General features: G+C 36.0%; 1 protein-coding gene across 3 annotated transcripts in view; it reads right to left on the bottom strand.

Annotated features, from left to right (window-relative positions):
• KDM4C (lysine demethylase 4C) overlaps positions 1 to 22,892 on the bottom strand; it is a 298,051-nt gene that overhangs the window by 79,456 nt on the left and 195,703 nt on the right. For all 3 annotated transcript variants that reach the window (XM_055698674.1, XM_055698675.1, XM_055698676.1), the window contains exons 16-17: positions 8,238 to 8,293; positions 4,964 to 5,072 (exon numbers count right to left, since the gene is read on the bottom strand). In XM_055698674.1, the coding sequence (XP_055554649.1) occupies positions 4,964 to 5,072; positions 8,238 to 8,293 (165 nt within the window). Of the gene's footprint in view, positions 1 to 4,963; positions 5,073 to 8,237; positions 8,294 to 22,892 lie in introns of those variants that run through there.

The following is a 22,892-nucleotide window of genomic DNA, read 5'->3' as shown; positions in this document are numbered from 1 at the left end:
TTCATACATATAATTAAAGCTGAGTAATTAACACTGTTTTGAAAGCAGAGACTATCTAGGTACTTGGGGAAAAGATTTTCCCTTCCCAAAGTAAAATCGAGTTTTATAGTTGACTTTGACAGACACAGGAATCCACGTTTTCTATGACCCAAAGCCTCATATGAATAAATAGCCAGGGAAAACAGATTTCCAAAAAGCAGGAGTTTACATCCAAGCTTCTCTTGGAGACTTAAGGACATATGGAACAAAACAAAAATAAAATAAATAAAATACATAAAGCTAAGCTCAGTTAGAAACCTAAGCTTTATCTGCTTTGAGTAAACTTAGATGCTGTTAAGCTGTATTGGGATGGAAGCTCACACTACACTCATTCATGGCTTTAGCTCTCCTTCAAACCACAGGCTTGTTCTAAATCGCCACCAGCTGAAACTCTAGATATAGTTTTAGACTAACTGCATGTGGTCCCCCTCCATATCATCACTTCTCACCAACTTTGCCTCCTCTTTATCTGCTCCTAATGTTTTCACTGTGATTAAATCCTACCTAAGCTGGCATTTGTGCATTTCCCATCTTTTCATGTTTGCTCATATGTCTGTTAGAATTAGAGACCACTGGAACAGAGACCATCTGAACTAAGTGTCTGCAAAACAGCTAGCACACTGTAGCTTATGTAAAATATTATTTTAAAACATGATATGGTAAGGCATATCCCCCTCAGCCACTTAATTTTAGAACCTGTGCATAAATATCTGAATTCAACGTTTGTTTCCTAGCTTGATAATCACAAATTGTCATTCCACATGGCTACTGGAACTCAAAGTGTCTGATGGATGTGACCATCCCAGCTGAATCTAAAATAAAGGAAAAAAGCCTGACTCTCTGACAAAATAAACCAGGACAATCTCATTCTCCCAGTCACATAAGTTTCAAAAAAAAAGAAAAGGTATAGTCACAGAGAGGTAAAGTGGAGAAACTACAGGTTATAGAGTCTTTGTGGGATGCACTCTACACTGAGGTTGCCTGGGAGGCCTTTTACTTTCACATTAAAGTCAGCTGGAGTCCCCAAAAATATAAGTGATGATACAACCTGTTTTATTTCAACACAGAATGTATCACATTCTTTTCTTTCGCATTCCCCTATGAAAGACAAAGCACCAAAATCTTCTATTACTATTGATTTAGACTGTTTTCATCCCCTAACATTAAAGAACAACTTTCAAGAGAATTAATTTTTAATGAACATTTCACTGTCACTAAAATTTTCAGCAATAATGGAACATGGCACATAAAAGAACTTGGCACATAAAAAAACTAGGGAAATATGAAAACATTTTGGCATTCTATAAAAACTCACTAACTTGCAGACATGAAATAGTTTCATAAAACAATTTTAAATCTGTGAGCTACCGTAAGTATAATACAAATATTGATTTTTACTCTGGAACAGATGAGTATATACTGAATGTTTAATAACGGAAATATTAACAGGAAACACAATGATTCCAACCCAAAATGTCTACTGAATGAAAACTATTTAACAGCGATCAGTATACATACTAGCCAAGCAATAATAACCAGCCTACAAATATGCTCATGTTTGCACAGACTTTATTTGTCAAAAATAAAACATTGACTTTGTATTTCCTTTGATACTCATTTGTAGATGCTACACTAAAAATGTCAGGTCAGCCTCTACATATCTCTGAAAACAGTAGATGTTCTGCTTATATGGGTTTCCTACCATTTCAGAGAGAGAGGGGTGAAGGGAGGGGCGGGGGGGTGTGGTGGAGAAAAGGAGGAGAGGGCAGAAGCTGGAGGATGGGGATAGAAAGAGAAATGTTTTAAACAACTAGAACTATTTGCTTCTACATTGTAAGACATTGTAAGATCTAGTTCTGGTATGGTTGCACACTAGAATGTGAACTATTCTGTTGTATTTGTTTTCCATTGCTTTCTGCTCAATTAAAAAAAAAAATCATCAGAACACCTCCCAAGTATTGTAAAGGAGAAATGGCATAGTAGGATATCCCAGATTTATTAGCTATCCTGCGCTTTAACATAAAAAGCATTATAAAGACAGGCTCAAAAATCTATTTTTTTTAAAAAATTATTGCTTGTGAAGGCTTAATACCAAAAATGTACAAAACTTGCCTTTGCTTATACAATGAATACTCTCTGGCTTAGAATGATGGAGACTGGTGAACAAAGACATGCTTAACCTAACAAACAGGATAGCTGTGAAGCAAGAATTGGCTGATGAAAAGCAGTATTGGCGATCCTCACAATTTCAAAGGGGAAGACTGGCCTGAATCAATTCCTCACAGACTCACTGAGCTACTGTCAAAGTGTGAATCACTCAGCAGGCTTTTACAGAAGTTAACAGCAAGACAGATGGTATCAGCTGTCTACTCCAAATAACACAGTATACAATAATGGAGAGGAATGAAAGGTAAGAATGGCAGTGGGGCCAAGTGGGGGGAAGAAGGGACCAGAATTCCTAGAGAAAGAAACAGAGTTAATTTGAATATAATTCCTGGGGTTCCCTTGATACAAAAGAACACAATGTCAGTGGGTATAAGAGCATAAGTGTTATTCAGTAGCATCAACAATCGGGAAACAAAGACTAACATAAGGATCACATTTGCTTTGAGAATGATGTGGCATATATACACAGTGTTATTGACAGCAATCTCTTTGGAGAAGTAGGAACCCCATGTTTCAGAAAACTAGAGAAATAATATACCAAAAAGAATCTTATACACAAGGCTACAAACTATCCATACAATTCCATCTCATATCTATTTTTATTAAATATTTTTTTAAAGAATACAGAATATTACAATGTTATTCAGGAGACTTAGTTTAGCTAGCATGTTCACTGTTAAACAGAAACTGTAAAACCATCAGGTACAGCAACTTATTTGAAACAAAAGCCCAAATTTAAAAGCAGACAGACTGCTGGTGGTTGTAGAGCAGATTTTTCACTGCCCCTTTACCCAAGGAGCAGCATTTCATTGGTCTATTGACATTAAATCATTATTGAGCCTTTTGAAATGGTCCAACTGCCTACTTCTCTTAAATCAGTACAAGCCTAGCTATTTCATTACAAATTCAATGTCAGAAACTTAGTCTTGGAAAAGTAAGGTTTAATGAGCCAAACCAGGATTATAGTGCTTCCTAGCCTCACAGTAAGGCTGTCCACTACCTGCAGCAATAGTGCATTTATGGCTGTTATAAAGTACCAGGCCTCTCATTTTTTACTGTATTCAGCTGAGCTCCTTCATCACAACATTCAATTCCACTCAAACGTATAAACTCTTTTACTTTAAAAACAGCATTAAGGAAAGCAAGTACTGTATTTCTAAACATTCACGGACTCACAGGGGACCAAAAGGATATATACAGCTTAATACAATCTGTAGTGTTTAAATGTCATTTCGCATTGAAGAAGGCTTCAAGAACTGAAAAAGCACTAAGGACTATAAGCAGTCTTCTATCAATTGAGGGAAAGAACAGAAGAAAAAGCTCTCAGTTCCAAAAAACTGATAAGCATAGTAAACACAGTTGCTTCATATTCAGCATAAATGACCTAGGAATTGTAAATCATGTAACTTCACAAATTTTGGCTCCATAACTTCATAATCAACAATTTAAAATTAATCTAAGTTTCTTTAAAAGACTCCCATTACTCTTACACAGCTGAAGTCACGGACAGTCCAGATAATTAATTTCAACATCTGGTAAATTAAACATTTCTGTGTTTTCAACCCCTGAATTAACAATTTCCAATCACACACATGTCTGTGACTGTTTAAGATCCTCAAAAAGTAAGAATGAAAATATTAAGTTATTTCTCAGTGCTTCTACTGGTTTTATTTTCGGATTAGGAAGAAATCTTTTTATGAAAAGTTATATACACCCTTCAGAAATGTGGTTTTCATTATTTTTAAAAAGACATGTGAAAACAAAATAAAATTTTGAACAAAAATTTAGAACAGAACACCATTTGAAGGACAGGCTATCAATTTAAACCACTCAAAGTTGCACCTCCACATTTAGAAATACAGCTACAAAACACACAAAAATGTAATGAATTAAATAAAATAAAAATGTAATGAAAAGTTCAAAACGAGCAAGTACAAGGTCAGGTAGACCAAGAACCACTCTGGCAATAGTGTAGGGCACATCTGGGAAATTTATGGTATCTTTTCCCTAAGATTTTGAATGGGCTAGTAATCACTTTCTATCAGATGACACCACAGTGATGCACATGCTGACAAATTAATTCTCACATAACACAGCAGTGACAATACTCTTATTTCGCATTTATGCATATCTTCTGCTTGTGTACCTCAACCTTCACTGTTATTCTAGACATAACGCAGGGTGCAACTGTTTAGTAGCTGCACTTTTATTTATGTTTTGCAACAGCTTCTGAAATTCCTCAGAAAGAGGCTTTTTTCCATCCAATATAATGTCTTTTGTGCCCATTTTTCAACACTCAGATGGTAAAGATTTCATGTAAAAAGCCCAGATCATACATCCTTTAACCTTCATAAATAGCTCCTTGAGGCAGAAATACATCATAGAAAGACCCCACAAACATGTACACTGTGATATTCCCAGTCTGTCTGGGTTTCAACACTTTCATCACCAACACAATTCCAAAACTGAAACTTTCACAGCTGACACTGCTCAAGTTTGCTATTCTTCTTTTGGGAGAGGACAGGTTCAAACTTCTTTTAATAAAATAACAAAAGCTAGTAACAGTGTTAATGAATTGCCATTATATGTCAAAAAGCCCAACTGGATAAACCCCTGGTTATTTATCTCTTGCATTAAACATGATTTACTGCTCTGTACCTGGCAATAACCATCACAATCCCGATTTTTAATATATGTAAAATATTGGAACACCATAATAGCAAAGAATATGTAACACATACATGAATATACGACTCACCAATTTTAATCTTTGCAAAGGTATTCTGGTAGTGTCTATCGGAGTTCGTTCTGCGACATTACCAAATTTGACTTCTGGGATGGCAATTGCACATATTACATGTGCCCACCTGTGAAAAGCGACAAGTCAAGAATACTACCAAAAAAACTCAGAGAAATACAAGTGTTTAAAGTATTTTGTTACTTGCTTTCTGTATGTTTTGGGTGTTTTTTTAAATGCAAACACCTGTAGATATTTCCTTATTAGGATTTCCTAAGCTCATTTGAAACATACTTAACAAACCTTACAACACTACCACTTTGTATAAATATAATTTCATACTGGGGTTTATTACAACAATTTTTAAAATATCTTTCATGTTCAGTTTATTAAGGACAAAGATTTTGTATTCGTGCTATCCAGGTATATATGTAAAGACCACGCTATTTGATACATGTGCAGTTTATTACCTACAGCATTTTGTATTAATATTACTCAGAGCTGAGTAACTATTTCTAGGCCACACACTAGATCACAGCCATGCTTTTATCAAAGTGTAAAACAAGACCTGTTTACAGACACAAAGGCACAGAAGCAGCAACTGATCAGGCTGTGACTGTAATGCCCAACATGAACTGGATCCCCTTTAGCAGTGAAAGCACCTGTCAAGCAACTAAGACCAGTACTTCACCTAAGAATTTGGTGCAACGTCAGGAAGCTTGTCAGACGATGCCGTGTGTTTCCTATACTCACGAGAAAGCACTGCTATATCCTCCAAATGCTGGTTCAATACACAAATCTCAAAATAAGAAAGGCCAAATGAAACTTCAAAAAGTTTGAAATTAATACTGAAAGTGCATATTATATGAAGTAAAAGAGAAGGTAATGACATTTTTATTAACCCAAGAGTAGCCTTATGAGACTTCTTCCAAAATCTTTTTCAGGGTAGACTACTAGTATATCTGAAAAAAGGGAAACACTTCCATTCTTTAATTCATATTTGCCTTATTCTTACATGTCTTTCACTGCACATCTTGTCTCATTACCCCATTTGCTCTTTTTTGTAAGCCCTGAATGCTTGCCTCACTCCACTTTCTGTCAATCTCCAGAGACACACTTATATGAGCATCTTAGCAGATTAACATGAATGCAGGCTGGAGCTGAAAGAGATAGAGGGTGATGCAGCAGAACAGAAATAATTTCTCTTTCCTGCATTAGAGTGGTGCTATTTCAATAACTCATCTTTGACAAAAATATCTGGAAAGATATAATATGACACACAGGGACTAAACAAACTGCTGTCATGTGACATTAAAGTTGTATTGGCTGAAGTGTGAAATAAGAGCTGTAAGTAAAGATGACATATCAATTAGCAAGTTATAGAGTTCAGCCCAAATAAAAGCAGATAAAGCTTGTAGATCTATCATTTTATTATGGTGACAGTTTTGTTTATGTTCTAACTTACAGAAAAAAGTCCTGCTTTGGGACTTCTTTTTAACTTTTAATAAGAATCTTTTTCTTTTCATTGCTGCCTGCTCACCTGCAAAACTACATTGTCTTATCATCTAAGCTTTATGGGGCAGAAATGCTATAAATAAAATGCCTCTTCAATAAATCTTCACCCAAACCTTTATACTCTGGCATCTCTCAACCTAACAGACTCAAAGGAATTGCTGTATTCTGCTGAAAAGAAGGAATCTCAGCTCTCCTATATGGCAAATTGTTATCCTCACCACCGCCACCACATTTGATTCATTAGCTTTTAAATCTAATGCTCATCCTATATCTCTAATCGGTATATGAGAGGGAAAGGAGGGAAGGAAATGCACATGTTGGATTTTACACTTGTTGGAGAAAAAAAGACACATTTGGAACATACTCTTCCAAAAACTCACAAGTTCAAAAAGGCAGCTAATGGTGAAAAGCAGATGAAAGACTCAACAATGTGCAGCAACTGTAAGGTGTTACGGAAACAGGAAAACAAGAGTTGAATAATTTCTACAGAACACTCATTTCATAAATCTGTAACAGTAACCTACAAAGGGATATAATGCAAAACCAAATACTTTAAGTATAGTTATGCAGAGAAAGTCGCTTTTTGTAAACTTCTGTGGATTTTTTTCCTATTAATAAAACTTACAAAACATTTAAAACATTTAATTGACCTACAAAACAGATGTATGTATTATCAAAGATGCAACATGCACTCTATCAGCAGCAAATACCAAAAGGGCATAATAAATTCTATTGATGTGACACTTTTGTTTGGTTCATTTTGGGATTTTTTGTTGTGTTAGTGACAAAAGCAAGTATCAAATTTAGGGGAGTTTGAAAAAACAGAACTAAAAAGCAGCTAGAGTTCTTATGTGTTGGTCAAAACCTCCATTAAAATGGTTACAATATTAATGCTTTCTGAAGGTAAGATCTGGCCTGCGAGTTTCACATAAAACCTCCCGATGACAATTTCCAAGGGCCATATAACCAAATGCAAATCACTGATAAATAAATTCTTGCCTGTTAAGTGGAAAGAATGTGGCAACTAGATCATCTCTTATCACTAAGGGTTAAAGGGTTAAACCAAAGGGTTAAAGAAAGAGATCTACTTGATATTGCAAAGTTACTAAAATAATTAATTCTGAGAATAGTCAAAACACACAAAGACTCTTCCACTTTGGGACTTGAAAAAATATTAAGCTGCAACATTTTGCATTTTATCTGGTAGCGTTATTTGCTATAGTGTTCTGCCATCCAAGTAGAAAGCAAAATACGGATGCTATTAATAACATAATGTAACAATACTATTTTTGACAGTGTATGATAGAAGTGTATTTATGGAAACACACTTCAAAACCTAAACTTATTTCAGTATGATTCAAATTAATTAAAAATACTGTTTCTGAAGTTCAAAGGTACTGTATTAAACTCCGTAATGGAAATTTCTAGAATCAAAGAAGAAAATACACTTCACTGTTTGATAAGACAAACAATGAAAAATGACAAATAAGCAAACAATGACAAATGAGCTCTCATTTACTTCGTTTACACAAAGGCCAGCAGAACAATATTTGGAACAAGTAACTGTGCAAATACTAAAACAAATGTACATTTTAGCATGTAACTATTTCACAAAATGCCAGTGGCACATTTCAGTAGTAGTAATCTTAATTCTGCAACAATTCAGCTTAAAGGGACACTCTCAAGTAATTAGGTTTACAAATGCTTTGTACATCCATGGGCATGGATAGGGGAAAAGTTTAAAACAAGCACATACAATCCCGAAGTATATGTTACTTACTTCTTGTCAGTAGTTTGCTTTAATGCACCACCTCTCAAATTGCAGAGACAACACTCCTAAAAATAAGAATAGTGTAGAAAAAAAGTAAGTTTTCCTGACTGATTACAAATCAGTATTATCCCACTGATCGTTCCCTTTGCTTTTTGGGTGGATCCTTCCCCTTTATTTTTTTTTTTCCCTTGTCCCCTCACAGGAACAGATGAAAAGTTTCCAATGTTAGGAGTTTTTTCTTGCTGTCTCCATCTTTCTCTACAAAAAATCAAATGTACCAAATGAAGTCAGGATATACTGTGCCTGTATATCTATCCTCAGAAAGAAAGCTTGTCTCCTGAAACTCTGAAATTTAAAGTTGCCCTTGCAGGAGAAAAAACAAACAAACAAACCCCACCTCAAACTTTCAAAAAAAAAAAAAAACCCACCAAAAAGCACCAAAGAATTGTTATGTAATACTTCAGTCTGATCTCATATTAAAAGTTCCAATAATGAAGATTATCAATGTCTGCCAGAAATCTTAACTGAATGCTTTATTACATTTCCTATGAGAATAACCTTTCCTAACTAAAAAAAATACCTCCTTGTGACAAATGGATTTTCTTTGCAATTCAAGCAAATTTTTTGCTTCACCTACCAAAACCACGGAGAACAGGCAACCTATCCTCTGACATATTATCCTTTTAATATATTTAGTATTATTGTAGAGTTGTGAATAAGAGAATTGAGATTCATTACTTTACCACAAGAGCCTTGGGACGGGACCTAACATGTTCCAGATCACAGTTGCCTTTGTAATAATAAACACTGACTATGAAATCAAGAAATCCATAAAGGCTCAGAATACCAATTCCTTCAGGTATTCAAAGGGGACCAAGCAGGAACAGGTAGTTTCATCACATAAAGAAGAAAAATGGAACATAAGGAGGCTGCTATTGCAGCACTGAGTGGGAGCTTCAGCTTGTATTGTTTACATTTTTTGGTAGCCCCTTCAACAGAGGGAACAGCTCAGATGGGGAAGGACATCACTGTATAGGATTTTTCCATTTGGCTGTTTGGAGAATAAGTAAAACTGTTTCTTCCAAACCCAACATTTGTATTCAATTAGCTGCATCTTTGTGAAGTTCTCTTGCCACATGTTAGGAAACCTGCTCTTGTATCAAGCCCAACACAAGACAGAAGCTCACTGGGGGTGTAGGGGCTGTGGAGAGAACAAGTGAAAGGGAGAACACGGGAAGGAGGAAGGGACGGAGGGGACAGGGATAAAGGGAGGGATGGATGGAAAGAGGAAAAGACACAGGAACAGGAGGTTATTTATTCTCTTTCTCTTCTAGGTGCCCACTCTCTTGACATAAAGTGAAATGGCAGGAACCAGAATAACCCTAATGCTATTTACTCTTCCACTTGTCTGTCAGAGAGAGAACAAGTCAACAAACTTCATGCCATTCTAGACTCACATACCAAATTCATTCTAAGGTACAACCTCCTATTTTAGTTTCAAATCATTACTCTTTGATGACACTATACATAATCAGCCCTCCCTTTCTTATGCATAATTATCTTCCGAATATTTGTTGATTCTTTATCTTAAACTTCTTGGTATACTTTTTGCCAAGCCATATGTACTAAATTCCCTTAACTACTCTTCAAGGTGATTCAAATCATCTTCATGTTCTCCTTCTGTCTGTCGTCCTTCTTTGGATGTCATTAGGGTAACAAGGTGCTGCCATCTACACAGATGTACTCTCAAGCCTTGTGAAAAACCATGACTAACTTTCTTATCCTCATTATATTTTAGTGTGAAAAAAAAATATTATTCAATTAGAAAATTTACAGAACTACATAGTGTGAAGTAAAGACTTTCCTAAACTAGACGCTAAGGAATCATATTATTAAAGCTGTATACACATTAATTCACCATGCTGAAATTACTCTGAAATAATACCATAAAAATTCCACTAAACAGTTAATGGGCACAGTGCACTGTTTCCAGTAAAGTACTATTACAGCTATGGGAAAATTGCTTCTAATTGGCATTCAGGGCTGACAGGCAGCACTTTTATGTGAAAATTACAGCATGAAACAGTCTGCAGATCTTTACAGCTACACGGGAATCCTGAGGACTACCTCAGCACAACCACAGAGTAATCCTACAGCACTGCATCCTCTTCAATGTGATTCATGTTAGAATTTTGCTTACAAAGCAACAGAGGAAAGACCTATTTCTTCAGCTCTTCCTTTGACTGATTTTGACACCCTGAGTGAATAGGTCATCTTTTCTGCTATCAAGTGTTGTTTATAAACAAAGCCTGGCTGCCACCATAGTGAGATACTGACCAACAGAATGGGTCCAACCTGTTAGTTTTATATATGACAGTTGGAGGTGCAAGAAAAAAAAAACCACAGTAAAAACAGATGGGCACAAATCTCCATGACCACATGAGAGTAACAAAATAAATGAGCTATGCAGCACAGAAAATAATACTTAAAATGGAACAGCAATTCAGGAAGAGACAAATACCACAATCTCCTACAAAAGGAGCCATGCAGGACTTCTTGACGATCTGATCCCCAACTCATTTGCAGTTCTGCAGGAGCGTGAAGTTTACAACGTAGAGGTAGAATAATATCTGCAGACTGGGGAAGAGAGCATGAGTCTGACTCAATAGAAATCTCTGCAGGGGAAAAGCTTCATTCTCCATATGCAAATGTAAAAGTTCAGTGGATCTCCACCTGTGCAAACCTTAGGAATATATTTGATTTGAATTGAAGCACTTTCTTCATATTTGCCATAAAAATCCTTTAACTGACTGACTCTCTGTTTTGCAAAATAACAGTGGTTTTTCTCCTATTTTATGAGCTTTGATGTTCTTATGCCAGCTTACTTCGAAACTCATTACTTGAATAATGATGAACTTTTCCTGCTTCTAATAGGTATTTTTTACTTTTAAGAAAGACCCTAATCTTATCATCTGTTGTGGAACTTATTAATGCAACTACAGAGTCTCCAAGGCCCTAAAGATAAATTAAGCTACAACAGCACAGGGAGAGACTTTATATAAGATGACGTTGCTAACAAGTTCTTTCTGAAGGTATACTGTCTCTTAAGTGCTGTAAAAACAATGACTTGTGAATTTGGCACTGCAAGAGACATAAGTCATAATCCTTACCTACTAACTGCAGAGCTTTCATACTAGCTTAACAAAAATAAAAATAAAAAGAGGGGGGACAAAAAAGGAGGGGGCCGGGGAGGCAGCCCAGAGAAAAGAGAAAGGTGTTGTAAATATCCTCATTACCAGCTAGAAACAGATGAAAGATTTTCTTTAGTCAGGACCTATAGGAACCAAATTAAAAATCCCTTCTCAAAAACCTCCTGTACAAACCTTTGTTAAGTAGATAGTGGTGACAGGTAGTAATTGTTCAGCGTCTGCTGGGTACAAGCTATAACAACTCAGGCCCATAAGAGCTAGAAAATTTCACCAGTGTTCACAGCAAACCTAGGTGGGAAGGACCACAGACTTAAAGCCCATTAAAGCCATTTTTTAAATCATGCTTGCATTGCAATACGTTGTCCTATATCCATGCAACACGGCTATTACTTTACCTGCACTTTGAACACACTGCAAGCAATGGGGAAAAAAACAACAAAAAAACCCCAAATACAAACACACACAGGGACCTGATATTTAGAAAGAGTCATATTCCTAATACAGGTGTACCTGCCAAGGATGGTAGTGAAATCGCATGTACATAAGCAATTATTACCCATGTTCTTACAGAGAGAGGGAGTGTCTGTGCACCCATGCGTGTCTGCTGTCAGCCTGTGTGTAAAAATCAGGATAGGAATGGACTTCATTATAGACCATCACGTTAGAACATATCCAATCTCTGATTCACTATTACTTTGCAAATCCTTCAAACAAGTAATTTTGTCTTTTGTATTTGCATTAAATAGTAATTTCTTAAGCATATTATTTTACACTTATCTAAATTAAATCTTAGACCATTTTAAATTGCTCATCGCTTAAAAAAATCTCCATAACATTCTGGAATTACAAAAGAAAACTCTTCCAGTATCTGTATAAAGTAAGATGTCTCCGTATAATTCACAAGTTGTAGAAGATTAATGCTTATTTCTTCTTTTAGCTTTTTAGTGGAGATGATGCAATTTTTTCATACCAATACAGATCAGATCCACAGTTACTGGACTAAACACTTCCTCTGGCTTACAATGAAACTGAGTTCTGCAACCAGCATTCCTAAACTGGTTTATTTTTTATTTCTCTGTTTCAGTCACTGCTAGAAACCACAGCTAAAGCCTGAAGTCAATGTGAATCAACCATGCTTCCCTTGGTACATACATCCAAAATATGGATCACCTTTTTTGGAATAGTATACTATTACTCAGGCATAGCTGTATATTAATTATTGTTGCATGGATAAATACCACACAAAACTCAAGTCTGTTCACACTTATTTATATTTTTAAATGAATGCATTTGGTTGTGTCTGAGTACTTTTTACACTTAGCCAAAATTCAAAGTCATATGGACAGGAATGCTTATAAAAAGCAGTTTTCACACTTCTATATTTGCATACTTACTTCATCAGCAATAGCATCCTGTATGAGACAGGAAGCTGTCTGACACAGCAAGGCAACAGAGTTCAGCCAAGCCATAGCAGAGGGATATACAGTAAATCATATAATGGTTATTCTTATGGACAACTGTAAAGATGCCACACATGATTCCCTTTCTTGTTAAACTGCTGTTTCTCCTGTCCTCCAAGACCCTGTAAAGTACAATGGCATCTCCAAAGAATCATACTGATCCAGTTAAATGAAATGTATAACTTATGTCAGTAGATGAAAACAGGGTAAAGTAAAACATGTTATTCCTAATGAATTTTGTCTAACACATTTTCAACAACTTCCTTGTAAAATGTAGTCTCCATAATAAACTTAATCTCTTCCACCTCATTGACATCCCTGCCATCAGGAGATTTTTTTATAACAGCTAACCTGAAGATTCCCTGCTGTAGCTTAAGCCTTTTTCTTTTTAATTCATGTATCATAAACATGAAAAACAGGTTGTTCCTTTCCTTTTGGTCCTTTTCCATCTACAGCCCCTTAGTCAGTTAACTACAACATTTTGATCTACTGTCTTCAGCTGCAGCCATGCTTTCCCCTCTGAAATGCAATGACAGCAAATCCTCAGTGCTGTCAGACAAAGCATGTTTAGTTGATGCATCTTGCATCCCATATCCAGGGAAATGTGTTCATACACCTTTGGACTCTTGTTAAGCTCATAAACTATAACCCTCAGGACCTCTTCTACAGCAGTGGCTGATATCATTGCTCCCCATTCCTTTGTCTGTATTCTAGTTTCAGTATCTTGCATTTTTCCTTATTTAATTACATCCTGTTTTCCAGAATATCTCAGTATTATAATGATCTTGTTCATTTCTGATCAATCTTCCTTCACAAGCCACATAAAATAAAATAAATTTAAAAAGCTTGTCTGCAGCTAACATCAGCTGCAACAGCTTCCGCAGAAGGGATAACTAAGTAGGCTGCAGTTGGCCAGGCCAGGAAAAAAAGACAGTATCGAGTTGGAGAGATGCCAGTAAAGTCATCAAGGGACTTGGAAAAGGGTTTGACTAAGTACTCCAATGCAATAGCTAGGGGGTTGCTATCAAATGAAAATAGAAAGCAGTAGGTTCAAAACAAACAAAAATGTTCTTCACAAAGTATTTGACTGTTTGCCAGATGTGGATGCTAAGATTTTACACCAATTGAAAAACAAGCTGCATAAGTTCATGAAAGAAAAATCCAACAAGGTTACCCTTTTACTTAGTAAATACAAAGATGCTGCTTTTGGCTAATCATTTCAAGTAAGTATACATTTTGGCTAGTGGTCTGAAGCATTGCAAGTGTTGATCATAGAATGCTTTGGTTTGGAAGGGACCTTAAAGATCACCCCATTCCAACCCCCCTGCCATGGGCAGGGACACCTTCCACTAGCCCAGGTTGCTCAAAGCCCCATCCAGCCTGGCCTTGAGCCCTTCCAGGGATGGGGCAGCCACAGCTTCTCTGGGCAACCTGTTCCACTGCCTCACCACACGCATAGCAAAGAATTTCTTCCTGATATGTAATCTAAATCTACCTTCTCTCAGTTTAAAGTCCTTATCCCTTGATAATGTCTTCAGCACTAAGTAGGACACTATCCCGTTAGCAATATATTTCCACTTGTTGTTTTCATGAACTATTCTCCCTGTGTGTCTACTGACTCTGACTAGTGTCCAAAAGCACTCAAAAAAAATCTAAGAAGAGTGGTTAGGACAGAGTGTTTTTCCAAATATTTCTAATAAAAGGTCAGAACCATTGCCTTCAGTTTTAAGAGTCGACTGCTACAAAGCTGTGTCACAATAATGCTGATTTACTATTCTCATTTAAAAGTAGCTAATTAAAAGAGCCATCTAATCTCGAACTCTGCCACAGCTAAGTCGAATAGATACAAATTGTATGGTTAAGGCTGATAAACATCTTTTGTTTTCTTCATGCCACTGTGGTGGGTTTTTTAGAGAGGAACCTTTGAACTGAAAATAGATACCCTTGCTCTTCCACTTTCTCTCTCAATTGCCTTTTAATGCCCAAGGTCACACTTCCTAATGGTATTAACACAGATGTGAATTTGGATATGGCATTGCTGCCTTTTGGCTATCTCATTTCCCCAGCTTATTTATATTTGTGTCTATAATTAGCCCTCTGTAAAGAGAAAATTGTTGGTGTTTCTCTTAACACATTTGAAAATGTCATTTTCAGCAATGGTCCACTAATGAATATTTTAATCTTTCCACACCAGGGGAATAATTTTCACTCTGAAAACAGCTTTTAAGATTATTTAATTTCAATTCAGAAACCATTACTGTATCCACTTCAAGCTATTACCTTCAAATTAGCTTTTCAGAGACAAAATTCCATTTTTTAGAAACAAAATATTCCTAAAAAAAAAAAAAAAAACACAACAACAAACTAACAAAAAAAAAACCAAAACAAATTACAGACAAATTGAGGGTTGTCCAGTAAGAGGATTCACTTACCCTGCTCTGGGAGTGCCATTTCTTAAAAGAGTTGCTAAATACTACCATTATAACTCACAATCTTCATTTGTATATAAACACTGTCAAACTTCCACCACCATCTGCCTCAACAATGCCACAATTTTTTATTAATAATAGGAACTTTGAGAAAAGCGTTTCAACGTGGGTTTTTTTAGAAAATGTAATAAAAAATCTTACTCTGTCCAAAAGAATAAACCAATGTCTATACTTCTAGCATTTTGTAGATGTTTAAAGTACACACAGACTCCTCCACCAGTGTAACTCCATGAAAGAAAAATCCACCACGGGTTAGTATTTAATATGTAGACACATCTTTGGCTGCAAGTTCTTGAAAATTTTGTTATACGTGAACATTTTACTCTTTCAGATGCATTCAAATCTGTTCAAGGCATCCACCTTTGGGAATTTGAAGTTTACAAATCATGAGTTACTGAATTTTCACATTTTAGTACCTAATCCTGCAAACATTCAGTCTGTCCTGCCCTTGATTCAAGGATGGCAAAAAATTTCCTTGCAATTGCAGCTCCCGGGTCATGCCAGGCTGAGGCAACGGTATACAGTGCCAGCAGTCTTTGCTGTGCTGTCCATGACACAGCATTAGCGAGAACAATGATCTGTAAGAATGCAAACAGCAGGAGAGAGCTGGCTGGGATAAGACGACATGGAAAGGACAGGGAAAAGGTGGAACGGGAAATGGGAGTAGGGAGAGAATTCTGCAGTCAGAGAAGGAATGGGAACTGGCAGGGCTTAGGCTGAAATAAGAATGAAAACACTCATCACAGGTAACTGGAGCAAAACTCCCGCACTTGGCAGGGGGCCCTATGTGTCCTTTGTTGCTAGGACGTGCACATCTGAAGTAAAAAACACATACAAAGTATGAAACAGAGGCTATTACATCACTGAATATGAAGTACTTTCTGCAATAGTAGTTTTTGGTCGCTCAGTTTTAGAAGATGTTTACAGTAGAAAGAGCTACTCCTCCCAAGCATCCAAACAAGAAAGATTACAGACAACTTCCCCTTTGAAGACAAGTCAAAAGAATAAAATTAGCTCTTTCAAAAAATAAATATGTAAGCATTGAAATTAGGTAAAAAATACAAGATCGACCATTCTTAGGGAAAAATATAAGGAGACCATGAAGATCACTGCCAGAGGATAACACTGAGGCTAACCACTTAGGAAACACAGAAACGAAAATGGAATGATGCTATGTCTACTGATAAAAAAATATGTAGGATTATTCCCATTATTATAAAACAATGTTTGGAAGTGACAGTAAATACTAGATTTAAACCTGAACACCTTTAGATGAAAATTTGTATCTTGAGGAAAGCAGCCTAGCACCAGCTGTGCAGGGCAGGATATCCTGCTACTGGCTACTTCCAGGGGTTTTTTCCCAATGATTTGGCAGCTCCCAGAGATCATATACGGTCTTTGAGGACAAATTTAAATTTGACAAGGATGGTGGAAGTTCTCTGGTCCAATTCTTGCTCCAAGTAGGGCCAGATTCAAAGCTGCATCTGATGGAAATCCTGCCTTACCCTGCAGGGAATGGACAACCCCTTCCTTGGTAAAATGAGAATACCCACATGCCTGAAGGTGCCCAAAGTTATCAGGTCTTTTCACACAGGTATCAGTGGCAAAGGCTGACTTGGTGAACTGCAATAAAGGGAATCCAAGGTCAAAATGGACTTTGGGTCTAAGCCTTATGGTATTTAGGTTAAAAAGATATTTTCCAGGTTTTACAGTCTTCAATGTGGTTTCTGTGACTGCATCAGGGAAAACCAGTATTTAAAAAATCTGTTACAATACTTTGTGTTAAAGACTGGTTCTTACAAGCAACACATATCCTGTTACTAGACTAATACCAAAACCAGAAAGAAATATGTTCCCCACTTCCGAGTCCACAGAAGGTTACCATCAGCATTTATAAGTAATTCTCCCAGTAAATAATCTTTTTGCAGAGGTTTGGTAAAATCCAGGTTAAATAAATAAATAAATAAAAATCAGGCCTCAGTTTTCTGAAAAGAGAAAAATGCAGAAAAGTTGAAGTTTTAATGTTTCCTGCTATAGACACATTTTCAAGGCAAATAATTCCTTTTTCTTAACAACATCTAAATGCTTTTGAAGCTTGGTAGGAAAATCAGTCTGGAAATTGAAACACTGTATACCAGCTCACATGTAGTGAGCTAATTTTGGCAGTTAACAGGCTCTGAAAACAATACTTTATAATGGAAATACTGTATCACTGAGAAGGGCATCACTATAAAAAGATTGTTCAAAATCATTATTGTTGGTAGGGTGAAATAGGGCAATTTCTGAGCTGGAATGCAGAAAGCTCTTATATGCCACTTTTCTGATGCCTTGGGGAAAAAATAATAATAATTAAAAAATCCTTCAACTGATGTAATGGTCTACTCTAACCACAAAATATAAACAAACCAAAAGTCTGAATATCAATAGTAAAATATAAAGCATGAAAAACTTCATCTACAGAAAACTACCTCTGTCAAGCTGTTTAACACTTGCTATTTGAACATAGCATCTGTTCTCAAAATCAGTGACCAGATTAGGTGCTGAACTACTTCTGTAGTGCTATGAAGGGTTACAATAATGTGTGAAAAGTCATGCACCTTCCTTAGTAGCCTTATTAACAGCCAGCTTGCTATGAAGTAAGGCATTGAAGTGCATTTAACTGTTTCCTTACTTGGTCTTCTTTCTAACTCTTTCCTGTCCCAAATCCTTTTGTCTTCTCCATAATAAACGTTCTTACATTTATGTACTATAGCTACTAGGTGACCACATCCTTGCACATTGTACAGTACATTGCATTCTCTATAATGCCAGTCATTATTCTTCCTGACTTCACTAGCTTTCTATAGCTAAAACACTTAAGATTAATGAGGCATTTTTTTCTCAGTCAAGGCATTTAGTATGAATACACTTACACTTGCAGGAGCTATGCAGATGACTTATTTGATATTATTTGCTTTTTTAAATTGTTTGGGGGGATTGATTTATGGCTAAATTTTTTGTCCATTTTGTCCACAGACAAATTTAATACCACTCTTTTGTCAATAATCGTTATCAAACACAACCTACTGCCTAGCAGAACATGAAGGTATGTTGTTATCATGGATCCAAGCGCATCCTGGAATGTCCGGGAATTTGACAAAAAATATTGTAAAGCATACGACTTCAGCCAACTAGAGATACTGCAACTGCAAGAAAACAGTATGCTTCTGAATCTCAAAAGCAGTTTCCTCTGATAATATAAAATGAAATCTCCATCAAAGAAACGTCTGGCTCCATAAATCCAGTCCATGTAGCCATTTTTCTGTTTCCCTATTTTAATGCTGCTCTTATTTGGGATTCACACATAACACAGTTTCATTTAGCTATTAATACACCTCCCATTTCTATAGGACTCTCATACTTCAGTGCTTTGCAAAATCATACTGATACACATATAAAAACCTAGTAGAGACCAAATTTTCTATGAAATTAACATAACTGCCAGGAGTTTAAGAAAGTGATATTTAACAGAACTAAAAACAATATTTAATTGTGTAGGCAGACAAATGAGAAGGTACTTTCGCTCCTAAGAAATGAATTCTGAACTTTGAACCAAGGTTTGTACCACTATTTCATAGCTTTTATTTCATTCTCCACTGCATAGAACTTTTCCTTGTTTTCCAGCCAACCTTCCCTTTAGGATTTAAAGCCTTACACAGAAGGGAATCCTCAGACAGATCTTCCTCAGCTAAATCTCCTCCTTCTAGGAATCAAAGTGAAGAGGAAGGAAAATTTCAGACATCAGTAAGTTGGAGTTTCAGGGAATAGGTATTTTCTAATAATTAAATCTATTTTGTACACTTTTCTGATGCAGGAATCGAATTTTTGAAGGCATGTGGATATATAATTCCCACAGTAAGTTGAATCTCAGTTTCACACCTTCTGCAACAGCTGCAGTTTTTAGGAATGCTTGTCCTGAACAAGAAATCACATTAATATGACTTTTTTCATTTCTTTCATGTAGAAACTTGAAGTCTGAACCACGTTAGTTGGAATGTAAAATACATTCGCCCTATATACCCTACAGTAAAAAAAAAAGTCATGCAGATAAGTAATTTTCTTTAATTACATCTCCCTCTCCAGAAAGACTTATGGTACTACACAGTAATTTAAAATACAATTAAAATAGCATATGTATAACAGATATAGAAAAGAATTATACAAATAAAAAACCAGATTCATAAAAGAAACATATGCATATAACTTAAATGTAGCATAAAACTTTCTCCTGCAGGTTGGCATGACTAAAGGAAAGTAGTACTTTTGTTGTCTTTTTTAATAAATCTACAAAAGATTGGTTAAAAGAGAACCATATTTATGTTAAGAATAATGCTAAGATTAGATAAAAGTATTGTACTATTTTGAAGTGAAAGCTGTTAGGATTATCTAAGGTTATTGTCCAAACTCTGAATAGATAAAAACATGATCCTAAAATAACAAATAGGACCGAAATAAGTATCAAAAATTCTTATTTATGCTGATGTTAGCAATGAGGTTCCATAGAAGCAAAAACACACTAATACATTTAAGTTGTATATCCAACTGACAATTTTTTTCTCCAAAGAGAACTACAGTCACATTGTTTTGCAATGAATAATACTGTTCAAACACAGAAAAGAGAACCACAGAAAAAAAGGCAACTCAGTGTCTATTTTACCCTTCTACCTCAAGGCATGATTCAAGTCTTCTTCAACTATTCCTGACCTTGTCTAACATGTTTTCAAAAATCATGGAGCATATTCTGCAAAACCTCTGTATATCCCAGTCCAGCAGTGCACTATTTTCAGAAATAAAAATTTGCAAATTTTCCTGGTATTTAAATTAACTTCTGCTGATGCAGTTTAAAGCTGCTACAAGTCATCTTTTGTGCTTAAAATGAGAGAATGGCAATTGAGTGTGTTCCTTTTTGCCATACACACACAATTTTACCTGAATGAATGCCTTCCTTTCTGTCTTCCCCTGGCTAGACTAAGAAGGTTAATTCTTTTCAGTCCTCCTTTATGGAATGACTGATGTCTTATCAGGAATGATTAAAAGAATATTGTGGGGTTTTTGCAATTTCAATTGCACCTCTTGTTTTCTTCCATCCCGTTCAGGCTCATGTTTTTTTGAACCACATACGTTCTGTTAGACAAAGTTCTTCAGCTGGGCTCTCACCAAAGCTCAAGAGAGGAGAAAGATTGTTCCCTGTGTTTTTCAGGCTTTATTTCCAGTATAAGATTTAAACATCCTGGTATGATGTTTCTGGTTCTATGAAACCAATGATTTATGCGAAGTTTATGACCAGAGTGGTCACAACTGTAGCTAGCAGCAGAAGCTGCAGCTTAGGTAGGGACTCCCCTCTCATGTATGCATAACTGATAACTCCTCTCTAAGTATTGTACCTGTCTCTGTTGAACTCTGTATGATTTATTTTACACCATTTCTTCAATATAGTAATATTATTGTTCCACGAAATAGCAGGATCCAATCCAAAACAGTAATTGGATCCAGTCCAAAACACTAATCCTAACCCAAACCAGCAAACCTCTGCCTACAAAATGCCCAAGGCCCCTGGTACTTACAGAAAATGTATCAAGAACGCCTCTCATTAATCCTTTTGCATCACTGAAATATTGAAATAACTGAATAAAATAATATTTTGATTAATACCAGAAACATGCTTGACAGTTGTGAAAAAAACTTTTATATATTCTGTAAGTTTAACACCTTGGTAGCTTCACATGAAGTATACTCCCCCACCTCCTGTGCAATCATCTTAAATGATTTAAAGCAGGCCAGTCTAGATTTCCACGTATGTTCCACAGGATATGAAAGTTAATCAGCACATGACACACAGAATTTTATCACTCCCTTCATGATTTTAAGAGTCTGATGAGAATGATGGCTGGTGGCTGGTGATACTGAAGTTTGAAACAAATCCATATTCCTATATATTTGCTAACTATTGATTAACATCATGTGCCTCTGTTGCTTGAATATCAGAATTTAAAACACTGCCAAAATCATCTGAAAGTTAGGATGCATGAAATCTTTTGCTTATTCCTTATTCTTATGAGATGTCACAGAAAAAAATCTGTTGGTTTGTTCTTAAACACATATCTCTTTGTACTCTGTTATTGTCTAGGTATGCAAAAATTGATAGATTTGTTATTTGTTTAGTGTTTCTCTTGAGATCCAAGATAGGTGGACTGCCACATAATTCTTTGGGTCACTCATTTCCTGTCTTTTTAGAATGCAACTTTAAATTTTCCAGGCTGCTGGCACCTTACCTGAGCTCTGCTACCTCTGAGATAATCACTAATAGGTCTGACATTGCTTCAGTATCTTAAAGAGTTTTGTAAGACCCTACCATTAAAAAAGTGAATTGGGTATCATGCACATATGAATAAACAGAGAATTCACATATGAGAATAACAGAGCATTATTCACACCCTTGAAACTGCTGGATTTTTGCTACTTAACTTGGGTAGCAGATGGCTACCATCTTACCACTCCTACATGTTTCAGCTGACAATGAATAGTTCACATTGACATGTGAACGAGACATTTAATAACAAAGAGACTATGGAGGACAAGTTTTAAGTAAATTTAATACTAGTGAAGTCTATTCAACCTTCAAAATTTCATTTAAACTTCTGAACTGAATGACAGCTTATGACAATAAGTATGTGAGTTTTATTCTAGAAACACATCTGAATTAAGAGTTCTTTCGGGGCATAATTTCATTGCACTCAGGTCACCAAATCAGAGCTATAGAAAGATGAATTTATTAGCACTAACAATTTAACTTTACAGTAATCAACACACATACAGTTAAATATGTAATAGACAGAGTTTACATTACATAAATTGTCCAAGTGGGCAACACCTACTGTTTAGCCCTTACACACTGAAAATAGTGCTCTATTTCACTCTTATCACCATCTTGTTACATGAAATTCCAGAAATGCACTGTCATCTCTCCAGTTCCTAGAGCATACTTTTGCAAAAAAAAAAATACTAAAACCACTTCACATAAAATTTCCATTGATCTATTTTCTGTATGTTTTTGATATCTCTTCCACTGCTTCATGTCATCTCCTCAAATCATTTGGCCAAGAACAAACTTTTCCCTAGAATTCAGACCTTCCTTATTTTCAGAAACTTATATGGAGCATAAATAAAATAAAACCAAACCTATTCAGTAAAACATCCTTCTCAAGTTAACGCTGTCCTTGGATGCAAATTTTTCCCCTAACAGTTTGTCAAGGAAAAATCCCAGTCAAGTCAAGCTTTAATCTTCCCTCCAACATTTCGATTTTTCTATTGTATTACCCAGTTCCCCCTTTATTGCCCCATAATAAACATACATAAGTCAGCAGTCAGTGGAAGGTGTCCCTGCCCATGGCTGGCAGGTTGAAACTAGATGTCATCTTTAAGACCCCTTCCAACCTAACCCTTCTATGATTCTGATTATCTCACTAT

Source organism: Falco cherrug, chromosome Z, assembly GCF_023634085.1.
Source record: "Falco cherrug isolate bFalChe1 chromosome Z, bFalChe1.pri, whole genome shotgun sequence".
Classification (NCBI taxonomy): Eukaryota; Metazoa; Chordata; class Aves; order Falconiformes; family Falconidae; genus Falco; species Falco cherrug.
This window is presented reverse-complemented; position numbering and strand designations above follow the sequence as displayed.